Source organism: Palaemon carinicauda, chromosome 19 (genome assembly GCF_036898095.1).
Source record: "Palaemon carinicauda isolate YSFRI2023 chromosome 19, ASM3689809v2, whole genome shotgun sequence".
In the NCBI taxonomy this organism is placed as follows: Eukaryota; Metazoa; Arthropoda; class Malacostraca; order Decapoda; family Palaemonidae; genus Palaemon; species Palaemon carinicauda.
This window is the reverse complement of record NC_090743.1, coordinates 2,750,231-2,764,411: the sequence shown is the minus strand read 5'-3', so window position 1 is coordinate 2,764,411 and position 14,181 is coordinate 2,750,231. Positions and strand designations below refer to the sequence as shown.

Here is a 14,181-nt window from a genome sequence, read left to right as displayed (position 1 = left end):
GCAAGTCTTGTATAAAAGGAACTATATAAAACCGTTGGCTAGTTGGTGACAACATGGCCGCCAGTGTCAACAATCTCCAACACTGTAAGAGAAATCTTGAAGCTTCCCGTGAGAACACTTCCACAAGTAACACAGAAAAGGAGTGGATTGAAACAAACATCTGCAGTTTCTCAGTTTTATTTAATAAATTTGCAACACGAGAACTTTACAGTATATTAACTATATGTCCTTATTGCCTCTAGAAATGCGGAGTTACAGCTCGGTGCTTCTTCCTCTTAATAACTGACTATAATTGGGGGGTAATTTCCGGTGCAATAGACAGAGACGCATAAGATGGTGCCAAAAATACAGGGGCTAAAGGTCAAGAACATAATTGGCTTTTGTTTTATTCTATCTTATTTTTCTTCCATATGCAAAATAGCACCTAATTTGTTATATAAAAACGAGACTGTTGCCAGCCCGTTTCCAAAAAATCCAATTGGGTCATCTGAAAAATTAAGTTTTTAAAATGTATTTTCCCCCTGGAAATGTCTTATGCTAAATAGAAGTAGTCCTAATTAAGTTATATATATATATTTTTTTCATTCTTAAGATCAAGCAAAGAAAAGTATAGATAATCTAGTTGAAAGAGACAAAAGAAGAGACGGGAAATTAAATACACCTTGCGAAAGCTATTTCATCATGCACATACACTTCAAAAAATAATCTTATATGAACACGTCATGAAAAAGTGTAGCTTTGGATGAAAAGTCTGAAATTTTGGGTACTTACGTCTATGAGTCAAAAAAGCACAAAAAACTGCTTAACATTTATAATAAAACTTTTGCCAATACAATCTATGAACACACACTCCAAAAATATTATTTTTTTTTTCGTTAAATAGTTAAAAGTGTTTTCTTTGTTATACACACTTCTAGGCAATGGTCGTCACTAACAGACTTTACGCTGTAGCGTATCCTAGCTCCATTCGGAATGGAGATGGCGGGACGCGTCCCCCCGGGGACCCTACTGTGTCCCGCGAGTAACAGCCAAGCGCTGCCCAATGTTTCGACACCCTGAAAAAGCCCCAAATGGAAATGGCGGGACGCGTCCCCCCGGGGACCCTACTGTGTCCCGCGAGTAACAGCCAAGCGCTGCCCAATGTTTCGACACCCTGAAAAAGCCCCAAATGGCCTTCCTACCAATGTCTACTCTCAGACAACTAGAGTTCTCTTCCAGATTGGGCCAGTCATAACATCCCTGACTCTAATGTTTACAAGTAAGGGTCACCTGAAGTTTTTTTTACGAGTGTATATAAGTGTATATATATGTATATATATACTGCACGTATATATAAAAACGTCTCTGTCTACTGGACCTATAAAACAGGATTATACCGAAGCAGTTGTAAACAGTATCTTCTAATAGGTGAATCACAAAAGTTATAACAAGTCAATACAAGGTCTAACAGTTCATACTTGGAGAACAATTTATTTATTTTTTTTTTGTATGTTAGTTTGTCTGCCATTTCAAAAATCGCAAGTGGCTGTGTTAGTATAGGTGATGTGGTTTTTTTGAAAGTACTGGCCAGGACATCAGCTGACCAATCAGCGCCTTCCTTGCTCAGGTCAGCTGAGGTGCGCAGGCCAGTCAGATGCAACGTCAGTGGAAACAACCCCAAGTGATTTTATTCTCGTCATAAATGCATTTTTTTAGTCCAGTTTTATTTTTTTTTACACTTCTCATACTGAGAGATATAACCCTGAATATTCAACTTTTATCTAAATTCCATACTGGATTAAATCACGAACAAATGACTGCGTTAATTATCATCATCTTTAATCGTCTTCAATATCGTCACTGTCAACCCCCATCTTGTGCTTTTTTCACCTTATGGTCAATCTTGCTTTTGAAAAATCTTTCTGACTATTTAATTCTTTTTTAATTTTTGGACCCCTCCCTATTTCAGAAGTGGTTTCCGTCTTCTTTAGTCTGTGTGTAGTGATGTCACTGTTCTATGTGTCAAGCGATCATACCAACTCATACGAAGTACATAGCTTTCTGGTGCTGGGAAAACAGAGTCACGACAGGGGATAAGGATTTCTTTGCCTTGTGGGCATCAATAAGAAATCTTAAAACTATCAGGTTATGATACAAAGCACCAACAGTCTCGCTGAATTCAAAATGGGGTCAATATTCGCAAAGGCTTAGATAGCTCATGTTCACACCATAACATGACCACAAATAGGCCTTAGTCTCTTAAATATATACTTTTTTAAGGATTATAACTGATCAGAGTTCATCTTTCAAGTCTTTTCACTATCAATTTGAACATCAAAAATTGTGTTTTACATATAAGAAAATGGCATTGATACTTCAAAAAGGGAAAAGTTACGCGCACACGTGAGGCAATGAGGTTGATTCTATATTACCACCCTATGGGCCTTCCAAAGTTTAACCAGTAACAAGTGAACGTTTCTTCCAATGAAGAACAACAACATATTAAAGAGACTTCTAACGCATCATGAAACGGGAGAGCATTAAAATGCCATGAGAATATTATCACCTCACCAAAAGGTTGTCGCGGTCAAGAGGCGACAGACTGAGAATCTAGTAGTGTTTTATCGTCGTCTCGAAGACTGAGAATCTAAGCAATCTGATATCCTAGCAAGACTGACTATATAGGCTCATGCATCTGACCCCCCCAGCAGGGTTGACAGTGAGATCTGTTAATTAAGGCCATAAGAACATGGTGCCACCTTAGTCCTAGAATATGCGCTGATGACTGAGGATAGGGGGCTGCATCTCGGGGGGAATACTGATGACGGTGCAAGATTTAAATCATCATCAGAAGGAAGGAATACGAGGGGATGGGTGGGTGATGGGATGATTTAGAGGAGGGGGAAAGATAGATTACAGGCTGGAGTGATTACAGGCTGGGGTGATGAGGGCGTGACCTACAGTGAGATGCAAAATCAAGGTTAGGTTAGGAACGCTTCAGGAACATCACGCTACAGATTCTAGGAAGAGGGTTTGGGAGAGAGAGAAGAGATAGACAAACAGACAGACAGGAGGATTAGGTACAAATGATGAAGATCAACTTACGATGATATATTTATATGTATTTATATATTTATATATTTATATATATATTTGATATACTATCTCTAAGATCATTGAATTTGTAATGAAAACTATCAACAACAGTGGCACCAAGTTCTTGTGACACACTTCTTGGCAGCTTGAATACAAAAGGTCCCATTCTACATACACAACAAGGGGGCAAGTCGAGGGCCTCTTGATCCTGAAGCCAGCAGATGGTGTCTTAGGACACCCGCTGGTAGGATATTGTAATCAAGATGGTAAAGTTGGAAGATGTAGGAACAGACTTGGAAAGACAAGAAAGTGTTGAGGCAAAGAGATCAGGAAGAGTAAAGACTGGAAGAAGAAGAAGAAGAAGAAGAAGAAGAAGAAGAAGAAGAAGAAGAAGAAGAAGGAGAGAGAGAGAGAGAGAGAGAGAGAGAGAGAGAGAGAGAGAGAGAGAGAGAGAGAGAGAGAGAGAGAGAGAGAGAGAGAGGTATGGTACTGACAGCTCTAAACTGCAAGTAGCTACAGGTTAACTAAGCAAGTGTTTATTAAGCAACTCCCTACTGTAACTTTCTTTGGTAATAGAGAAGTAATGCGCAGTTCCATTAAGAAGCTAAAACTAATAACATTCTGATTTTAGGATATATAAACATCTTATTGAACAGACAACATAAATATGATCTAGTAAAATTCAATTTCACCTAGCCGGGAATAAAGACATTTTGGTACATATAAAATATGCACGTTACAACAAAACAATAGAAAAAGATCATTTTATAGTCCATAAGTATGTGAGAAAACAACCAGCTTTTATACAAGTCTAAACACTTAAGTAACCCGTCAGACACCCCGCCCGACAAGGAAACATAATATTTTTGCTACAACCTAGACTGATAAGGTGTTTGTTTTAAGATGGGAGGCAGAGATGGACAGGTCGAGGACACCCATGTTTGGGGCCAAAACATTCCAAAGGATTTGGGTTACAACCCAATTCTCTTTTCACCTTCTTTCTTCTCGTTGAAAACGCACTCAGTCCCAGCCCACCCTCCCTGCCTCCTTTTGGCTTTATTTATAACAAGGAGAGAACGGCCATTATGTCGATGTCCTAGAAATAAGTTGTGGGGACTAAAACACTACTTCGGAACCTCAGTGGGTACGTCAACTTATGTTTAATTCTATAATTGCACAAGTCCATTCACAATATATCCAATCTGCCTTACGAGGCACATGGCAAAATTGTCACACTATTATGGCTAAGGGTGTGTCCCATGGTATCCTAAACTAAGAGAGCCCCCCTGGAAAGCAGGAAGCCCGCAGTGGTGTGGGTGACCCATGAGCCAAGCCTCACAAACTGCTCATTGAACCCACGTCATCCACCTTATTCCTCACACCGTAAACTGCAGTTCGTGAACTGTAGAGTACACCTACAACCATAAATGAACAACTATCGGAGCAGCTGCCATGAGACGTCAGGTGGATGCAGCCGTGTGTGTGCAATGTAGTATCTTCCAATCTCTCTCACTACAGTTGTGGGCTTGGGGGCGATATGGCCAGGGGAGGTGGTGTTGGTATTGATGAGGTGGCCACAGCAGCTTCATGGGTACGCCAAGTGTGAGACTGCTTAGAGACACACGCTGTTGCCTTTATAGCTTAAATGTGGCATGTCAACAACCACAAAGTAACATATATTTATATATATTTATATTTATATATATATGTATTTCCACTGTGTTTCTGTTTTTGAGTTATTGAACAAGAAGCACTATGACCACACGCAAAATTAATAGGAAAACTTATACATTTCTTGAAGTGTATGACCGTTCATTTAATAATACTGTACTGAAGAATACTTGAAATACTGATCATACTCCCATAATACAGAAAACACTTTCTTGTAATATCACCAGTCTGCTACACAGCTTAGATAAAGCAAAAATTATATACCTACGAGCATATAAAATACACACAAACAGTCATTTAAAGATTAAATTCACTATATGAAAATTCGACTTAACAAGAGCTGTCGAGATATTTCGAGATGAGGCTGCTACAACAGTGACCAAGACCTCTGCAGATGCATCCCAGAATTTTCTTGCCAGTAACAAAACAAATATGATGATAACTTTATTGATACTTTTACTGACAGGCCCCCTGTTGGAAACGCAGAGTGTGGGTGTGTTGCAAAGGGTCCTGGTGTGTTGGAATGTGTGGCCACCTCCAATCACCAGAGGAACCCCACAATTATCTTGGCATTGTGGTGGTGGTGGTGGCAGGTCCCATGGCAAAGCTCGGGGCTCGGCCACGCTCTTGAGATCTGCTGCTTCTATGCTGCTGACATTGTGATTGATTCCTGATGCTATGGTGGAGCCGCGCGGCCCACCATCCCCACAGTGTCTCGGCCGGAAGGGTATACCAGGTGCTTGGTGGGCAGCGGGCCCCAACAAGGTGGTGGTGTGGTGGTATGAGAGTCGCGCGGCGCCTTCCCCTGCGTGGTGCTGTTCTGCAGCCCCAAGCGTCCAGGTGGCGAAGGGGGCTGGGCCGAGCCCTGTGCGCTGCCGTGGCCCCTTACTTGAGGGATGGAAGACCTCATAGAGGCCAGGCAGGAGCCAACCACACTTACAGCGCCTCACAGTGGCCGTTGGAGTAGACACTACCGATCCCATGCTGGGGTGGGTAGCGATTATGATACTGGCCATACGGGTTCTGTTGGGGTCCACCCATTCCGTAAACTGGGTGGCCATTGGGAAGGCAGTGTGTGAGCGAGTGTGGGGAAGTGCGCGGCGCTGAATCTCATATGTAATTTACAGACTGTAGCGATTTTTCTTGCTTACCAAGGCGGGACGGTTTGGAGTCTGAACTTTCTCCACCTTGTACCTCGTAGACAAGCTGGGTGACAAGCTCTGCAATGAGTACTGGGTCCATCGTAGGTGCTAAGTTGCAAAGCACGAACCAGTCACTGAGATTATGTGCATTGATGAATCTGTCCAACGTATCTTCGGGCACCAATTTGGCGCTAAACTTCAGGCGCATACGACGTGCTGGCTTGCACGTAACTAGCACCATCATATACAAACCCCGCAGAAGAGACAGCCCAAACAACATGCAGTACCAGAAGTAGAGGAACAAGAAAATTTTATCATTAAAACAATTGATAGGAAGGAGGCACAAGGGATAATAGCTGTTGATGGTGCCTCCTCGGCTGTGATACTGCAGCTTGCAAACTGTTAGACGTGGAAATCGTGCAGTCATTGGGGAGATGGTAGTGTTGGTTGCATTGTGCATGAAGTTAAACCAATCGAGACCATAATTGTAGAAGTCGCCTCCTAAGAACACGTCGGTGAGAATGAAGAAAGATGCCAGTAACGCGATGGCCAGCAGTTCGGTTAGCAAATATTGCCACAGCCAGTACTCGTGATTGCCCCTGGTCTGTTTCATGTGCCAAACCAAAAAGTTTTTCTTGTCCTCCCAGTCCTCGCGGCGCCTGAGGTTGGTGAAGTCAAACGGCAGACACTGACTGTGTGTTAGCTGATGCCAGATCTGCCTCGGCAAGTAGATGATAAGGGCTTCGATTAACAGGAAGAAGGTCACCCACTGATAGTAGGATATCTCCCGTCGAGAGCTCTGCCCCTCCACGAACTGACCAAGGTTTGGATATATAACATTTTTACCAACCTGAAAATGAAGAGATATATTAGTATGTCATGTAGAAATACAGTCATTCAACAAATAGTAAACTTATTTTAATGTAAGAGAGAGCTCCTTTTTCGAACACTTATGCAAAACCAAACATCAATACTCTTCAAGTCCTTAATATAGAAATATGGTCAAATATGTCTTTACTAAGGGTGACAATACATCTAAAAAAAATGAAGACACAGCCACAATGAAATGACATTTAAGAGAATGGAAAAGATACTAGACAATTACCCGTGATTGATTTTAATATGAGCAATCTTCCCACATACAGTTTGTGATACGATTTGAGTTTTTTTATCAGAGATTATTACACTACATCATGATGAGCCATCAAGGGAGCCAATGTCAATCATTCACAAGAAACTGTCAGTCAAAGTTAAATGGAAAGATATAAGTATTTTCTTTATTTAGTTCACCCATAGAAAAGAATGACACACATCTGAAGTTTGGTCTCTTGCCGAAGATTAGTCAGTGCTTGGAATAATTATTTATGTATCTATATATCTATCGTTATCTCCCCTACATAGAGCACGTGTTTGGCTATACTATATATATATATATATATATATATATATATATATATATATATATATATATATATATATATATACACATATATATATATATATATATATATATATATATATATATATATATAATATATATATCTTTCCAGTCAAGCTCAGAAGCATTGCTAGACGTATAACTACTAGTTATTTCCCCATCCCTCGGGTAAGGGGGAGAGGGAGTAGTCATACCCTGGTAATAGGGGGATACCCAGAGGTAAACTCCCGTGTTGTAGTTAGTAGAGGGGGAGGAGGAGAAGGGTTGAATGTGTTTGCATATCTATTTATATATTAGGCCGTCATTTTGTGGTGCAAACAGCCGGACAATTCCAGCCTAGGGCTATAAGACTTTTGATCATTCAGGCCTTGGAAATTGACTTTTGAGACCTAATTTATTATTGTTATTGTTGCTATTATTTATGAATTTGGACCATAAGACCTGGCACAGGGGCCAAAGATGCCATTCAATGCCTGTGTGCAGCTGGGGGAAAACCCTGCTTTTGCAACGTGACGTAAAAGGTAAGAACTTGGACAACAAGAAGGAAGAAAAAACTTGAATTGAGGTAAAGCATAAGATAAAAAGGTGAGTGTATCTACGTACCCAAAGGAATGCCCAAGATCTTTACATGGTGTATGGACATTTTGATAAAGATTGCAAGTTCAAGACTGATGATAAAGCGCGCGGGAAATGTTCATGAAATTACGCCACCAAGGAATATAAGTCAAAAAAGATAAATTGTTGAAACTGCTCTAAGTTGAACAAGCCTGATGATCATATACTGAACTCAGGAGATTGCAAAGCTTATGATCTAAATTCTAAGAGATTAGCAGAAAATACGGATAATGGATAAAAAGGATGTCATAAAAATCGCCCATAGAAATATTATATCTGTTATAAAACTATTCAAATTCGAGAACTGATGAATGAAAAATAGGTATTTGTTTACAAGATCATATACTGACTAATTATGCAAAGCTATTATTTTCCTCTATTACTTTTTCATGATTTAAAACAATTTGCCACATGAGAAATAAGTTGAAATTATAAATAACTATATAATTATAAAAAAGAACTAGCCAGGCTTCCTCATTAAACGACCTGGAACTGACATCGTCAATATAGTCAACCAAACATTAGTTGGGATGCCAGCATACATTTGATATATATTCAAAATATATACTAAATTAAAAATGGGAGTAATTACTCAAAATTGTCCATGAAATATACAATTCACAAATAGTGACACTTTTGAGTAATTACTCATTTTTAATTTAGTACATATTTTGAATATATATCAAATGTAGGCTGTCATCACGAACTTCTGTTTGGTTGACCATGTTGTCGATGTCAGTTTAAGGTTGTTTAGTGAGGAAACCAAGCTAGTTTTATTTTTATAATTCTATAGTTTTTCATAATCATAACTTGTTTCCCATGTAGAGAATTGTTTCTAATTATGAAAAAGTAATTGAAAAAAACAAAAGCTTTGCATAAATTTTAGTATATGGAGAGCGTGGTCTTGTAAAGAAATACTGAGATATATTTCAATCAAGAAGAAACTGAAGACTTTTTTCTTTTCCAAATGTTTTGATATTATGGATTAAAAAATAAACACAGTTATGCAGTGTGATACTCTCTACAGAATCTTGTAGAGAGTAGGGTTCCACTACGTGCTAGGACCAGCAAAGCAATCTTCAAAGTAAAGAAAGTAAAACTACAGAGGACCAGCAAAGCAGGCTTTAAAGTAAAGAAACAGAATGCATCTATAACGTTTAAAACGCTTCCAGAAGACTAAAATTAAAGTAAAGAAAGAAAAACTACTGAAGACCAGCAAAGCAGTCTTTAAAGTAAAGAAAGTAAAACTACTATGGACCAGGAAAGCAGTCTTTAAAGTAAAGCAAGTAAAACTACTGAGGATCAGCAAAGCAGTCTTTAAAGTAAAGAAAGTAAAACTACTGAGGACCAGCAAAGCAGTCTTCAAAGTAAAGAAAGTAAAACTACTGAGGACCAGCAAAGCAGTCTTCAAAGTAAAGAAAGTAAAACTACTGAGGACCAGCAAAGCAGTCTTTAAAATAAAGAAACAGAATGCATCTATAACGTTTAAAACGCTTCCAAAAGACTAAAATTACAGCCAGATCATTGCTCTAAATGCATCTTTAACGTTTAAAACGCTTCCAGAAGACTAAAATTACAGCCAGATCATTGCTCTAAATGCATCTTTAACGATTAAAACGCTTCCAGAAGACTAAAATTACAGCCAGATCATTGCTCTAAATGCATCTTTAACGATTAAAACGCTTCCAGAAGACTAAAATTACAGCCAGATCATTGCTCTAAATGCATCTTTAACGCTTAAAACGCTTCCAGAAGACTAAAATTACAGCCAGATCATTGCTCTAAATGCATCTTTAACGATTAAAACGCTTCCAGAAGACTAAAATTACAGCCAGATCATTGCTCTAAATGCATCTTTAACGATTAAAACGCTTCCAGAAGACTAAAATTACAGCCAGATCATTGCTCTAAATGCATCTTTAACGATTAAAACGCTTCCAGAAGACTAAAATTACAGCCAGATCATTGCTCTAAATGCATCTTTAACGATTAAAACGCTTCCAGAAGACTAAAATTACAGCCAGATCATTGCTCTAAATGCATCTTTAACGATTAAAACGCTTCCAGAAGACTAAAATTACAGCCAGATCATTGCTCTAAATGCATCTTTAACGATTAAAACGCTTCCAGAAGACTAAAATTAAAGAAAGAAAAACTACTATGGACCAGCAAAGCAGTCTTTAAAGCAAAGAAAGTAAAACTACTTTCAGTACTTATTTCCTACGGAACAAGAAAATCAAAAGAACGAAAACCAAGCCGAGACCGAGATTCGCAAATGCCAACATCGCAGCCAATGATAACTAAGAAACGGAGTGAAACATTTGGCAAAAATTCTCCTTGAACTGGAATAGAATTACATCCGCACCAGGCGATGAAATAACGGACACATTACGTTGAAATAACAGACGGTATTACGACCTCATTCCTCAGGAACTTGTTTCGCTGCCTGAGAATGCAACGAATTTAATGAACATTTTTTTTTCCTTGAAAAGGAGGAAAAAAAGGGTACGCCGTCAGGAGCAGAAACTCCGCTTCATGGTAACGAATTAAGACAGGAAGAAGAAGAAGAAGAAGAAGAAGAAGAAGAAGAAGAAGAAGAAGAAGAAGAAGAAGAAGAAGAAGCATAATATATAAAAAGCATAAAAAGAAAACATTTGAATGAATAATGCTGCTCATGCTTATGGTTCTTGAAGGAGAGGGGAAGAGGAAGGAGTGGCATTCTAAACTTATAGTGGATGGGGACGGGGTGGTATTCTAAGCTTATTTTGGGTGTGGAGAGGTGGTATTCTGAGCTTACTTTGGGTGTGGAGGGGTGGCATTCTAAGCGTAAGCTTATTCTAGGTGGGGAGGGGTGAGCACTTTAAGCTTATTTTGGTTAGGGAGGGCGTTGGAAATCTAAACTTATTTTGGCTTGGGAGGGGGAGGCAGTCTAAGCTTATTTTGGGTGGGAAGGGTTAAGCATTATACGCTTGTTTTGGGTGGGAAGGGAGGTGGCACTCTAAGCTTATTTTTGGTGAGGAGGGGGTGGCATTCTGAGATTATTTTGGGTGGGTATTAGCATTCTAGGCTTATTTTGAGTGGGAAGGGGGTTGGTATTCTAAGTATTTGGGGGGGGGGTGTTACTAAGCAAATTTTGGATGTGGAGGGGGTTGGCATTCTAAGCTTATTTTGGGTGTGGAGGGGTGGTATTCTAAGCTTATATTGGGTGGGGACGGGGTGGCATTCTAAATTTATCTTGGGTGTGGAGAGGTGGTATTCTAAGCTTAATTTGGGTGGGGAGGGGTAGTATTCTAGGCTTAATTTGGGTGGGGAGAGGGTGGCATTATAAGCTTAATTTGGGTGGGGAGAGTGTGGCATTATAAGCTTAATTTGGGTGGGGAGAGGGTGGCATTCTAAGCTTACTTTGGTTGTGGAGGGGTGGTATTCTATGCTTAATTTGGGTGGGGAGAGGGTGGCATTATAAGCTTATTTTGGGTGTGGAGGGGTGGTATTCTATGCTTAATTTGGGAGGGGGAGGAGGTGGCATTCTAAGCTTACTTTGGGTGTGGACGGGTGATATTCTAAGCTTTATTTTGAGTGGGGGAGAGGGTAGCATTATAAGCTTACTTTGGGTGGGGACGGGGTGCCATTCCATGTTTTGGTGGGAAGGGGGATGGCGCTCTAAGCTTATTTTGGATGGGGGGGGGGGTTACCATTCTAAGATTATTTTGAGTGGGGAAGGGGTGGCTTTCTAATCTTATTTTGGGTGGGGGAAGGGGTGGCATTCCAAGCTCATTTTTGGTGGGGAGGGGGTTTGCATTCTAAGCTTATTTTGGGTGGGGGGAGGAGTTGCCATTTTAAACTTATTTTGGGTGGGGAGGGGGTACCATTCTAACCTTATTTTGACTGGGAAGGGGGGTGACATTCTACGCTTATTTTGGGTGGGGAGGGGTGGCACTTCACGCTCATTTTGGGTGGGGAGGGGGTTGGCATTCTAAGCTTATTTTGTGTGGGGATGGATTGACATTCTAAGCTTATTTTGGATAGGGAGGGGGTGGCATCCTAAACCTATTTTGGCTGGGGAGGGGAGGATATATAACACACAAATCATAGATTGCAAGAAGGGAAGAGAAATAGGATGGAATTAACCCCGACGTGATGGCTAGCGTCAGTAGACGTGCATTTATCCCTCAATAAATGGAACTGGATAACGTCTAATGACGTATGGGTATTCAGTATGGATATGAATCAAAAGGCAGAAAATAGCATTTTAGGGTGTATATGGCAACAACATAATCTAATTCACAAATTGGCAACCCTAAATCCTAGTAAGAAGTTACAATAACAGTAAAGGTTAGAGATATATTCAAGAACATGGTCCCATCTCATGGCCCACAAAAGGGTCCTTAGATTAGAAGGACCAGGGACCATGTATAGGCTATTTGAATTGCCAATCCCATGTCCTTAGCCAGCCTGGGCCACTGTAATCTGTTGGCCTGGTCACAGCAGAGGAGGGCAATTGTGTAACTTTCTTGCTAAGCAACTGAAATGGTTATTGGTACATATGTGTGAACTGTGCTCCACAAGGCATTAGAAGAATTGGAATACCCAGGCTTACATGGCTGAAAACTATAAAGCGCGAAGTAGGAGATGATGAATGGAGAAGTATTGAATTAAAAGCTCAAGACACAGATGACTCGCGAAATCTAACCGAGGCCCTTTCGGTCAATAGGCGTAGGGGGTGATTATGATGATGTGTAAACTGATCCGAGGACTATACTATTCTAAAAATACAGCATCTATAAATACCTTAATCAAATATTCGTTAAATGTCGAATAGAAATTTATGATAAAAATGCCATTTTGAAAAGACCGCCATCTTAGAAAAAACTTTCATGTAAATATGGCCATTTTGGAAAATTATTTACAAGTAAATACTTTGTACCTTGGAGCACTGACTAATCTTACAGATAATAAAATATGTCTTCTTATTATCTATTATCTTGGCTAAGATAACCCGAAATAAAAAAAAATAATCAAAAAGTTATCTAAAAATGGTTACTACTATATGCTGAAGATAGGAATGAGCGAAGAGTTATTTGTTTGAAACAAAAGATAAAAAAAAAGTTCTCAAATGAAGATATAAAAACACTAATGCACAAAAATGACATTCACTTAAAATCTTGGAACAACGATCAAAATGAAAACACTTACAGCATATATATATATATATATATATATATATATATATATATATATATATATATATATATATATATATATATATAAATATGTTTCTTAAAATAGTACCATAAAAGAAACAAAGGAAATATAAATAAAACACTATATTTTAACCAATGCACTTTGGCTCTCTTTACACCCTGAAGAGGGTCAATGTGGATTGCTCGAAATCTAATGATATATTTATATTTCCTTTGCTTCTTTCATAGGCCTTTTTGAAGAAACATGTTAAACTGTATGATTACAGTTAAAAGTAAGACACACACACACACACACACACACACACACACACACATATATATATATATATATATATATATATATATATATATATAATATATATAAATTGAATATTATAAACTAAAAGGCCCCAAGAAGGAGCTACTTAAATCGAAACACTAAACAATACTGGATTCTTGTCGAATGGGGCGTTTCCTCCACAAGTACAAATAGTCACATACTTCCAAGGACTAATCTGTCTGGAGAAAAAATAGGACAAGGCCATAATGAATACCGACGGAGGTGACTGGAGGTCCTGCAGGATCCTGGAAATGGATTGATAGGATAACAGATGTTCATATTAGTAACATGTACAAAATAAAGCATTAATGTTTGGTCACATTCATTGGCTCGACAAGATAGGAGGCACACATTTGGCGAACATTTAAAAAAAACATCAAACACCAGTGATTGTTATCTAAAAACATCTTCAAGTGAAATGTTTGCAAAGAACACATAAGCGAATTAGCTATTGAAATGTTTGCAAAGAACAATTGAGAGTGAACTGCTTTGTCATTAGCGTTGAACGATATAGAATAAAAATCTTAAACAGAGCTATAATTATTACAAGGAAAATAAACACGAGAGAGAAACCATGCACTAAGCGAGGGAGAGATGGGATCAGGGCAGCTAAGCTAAGACAATGTAAGGGTAAACAATGTGAAACCTTACCTAAATTCTGTGAGAGAGAGAGAGAGAGAGAGAGAGAGAGAGAGAGAGAGAGAGAGAGAGAGAGAGAGA

General features: G+C 39.1%; 1 protein-coding gene across 1 annotated transcript; it reads right to left on the bottom strand.

Moving 5' to 3' along the window:
• Positions 1 to 1,310: 1,310 nt before the first annotated feature.
• LOC137658882 (innexin inx2-like) lies at positions 1,311 to 6,756 on the bottom strand (the record flags this gene model as incomplete). The annotated part of the gene is made up of 1 exon (XM_068394006.1): positions 1,311 to 6,756. A coding segment is annotated over one exon (900 nt), but the record flags the coding sequence as incomplete, so codon positions are not given.
• Between the last annotated feature and the right edge of the window lie 7,425 nt (positions 6,757 to 14,181).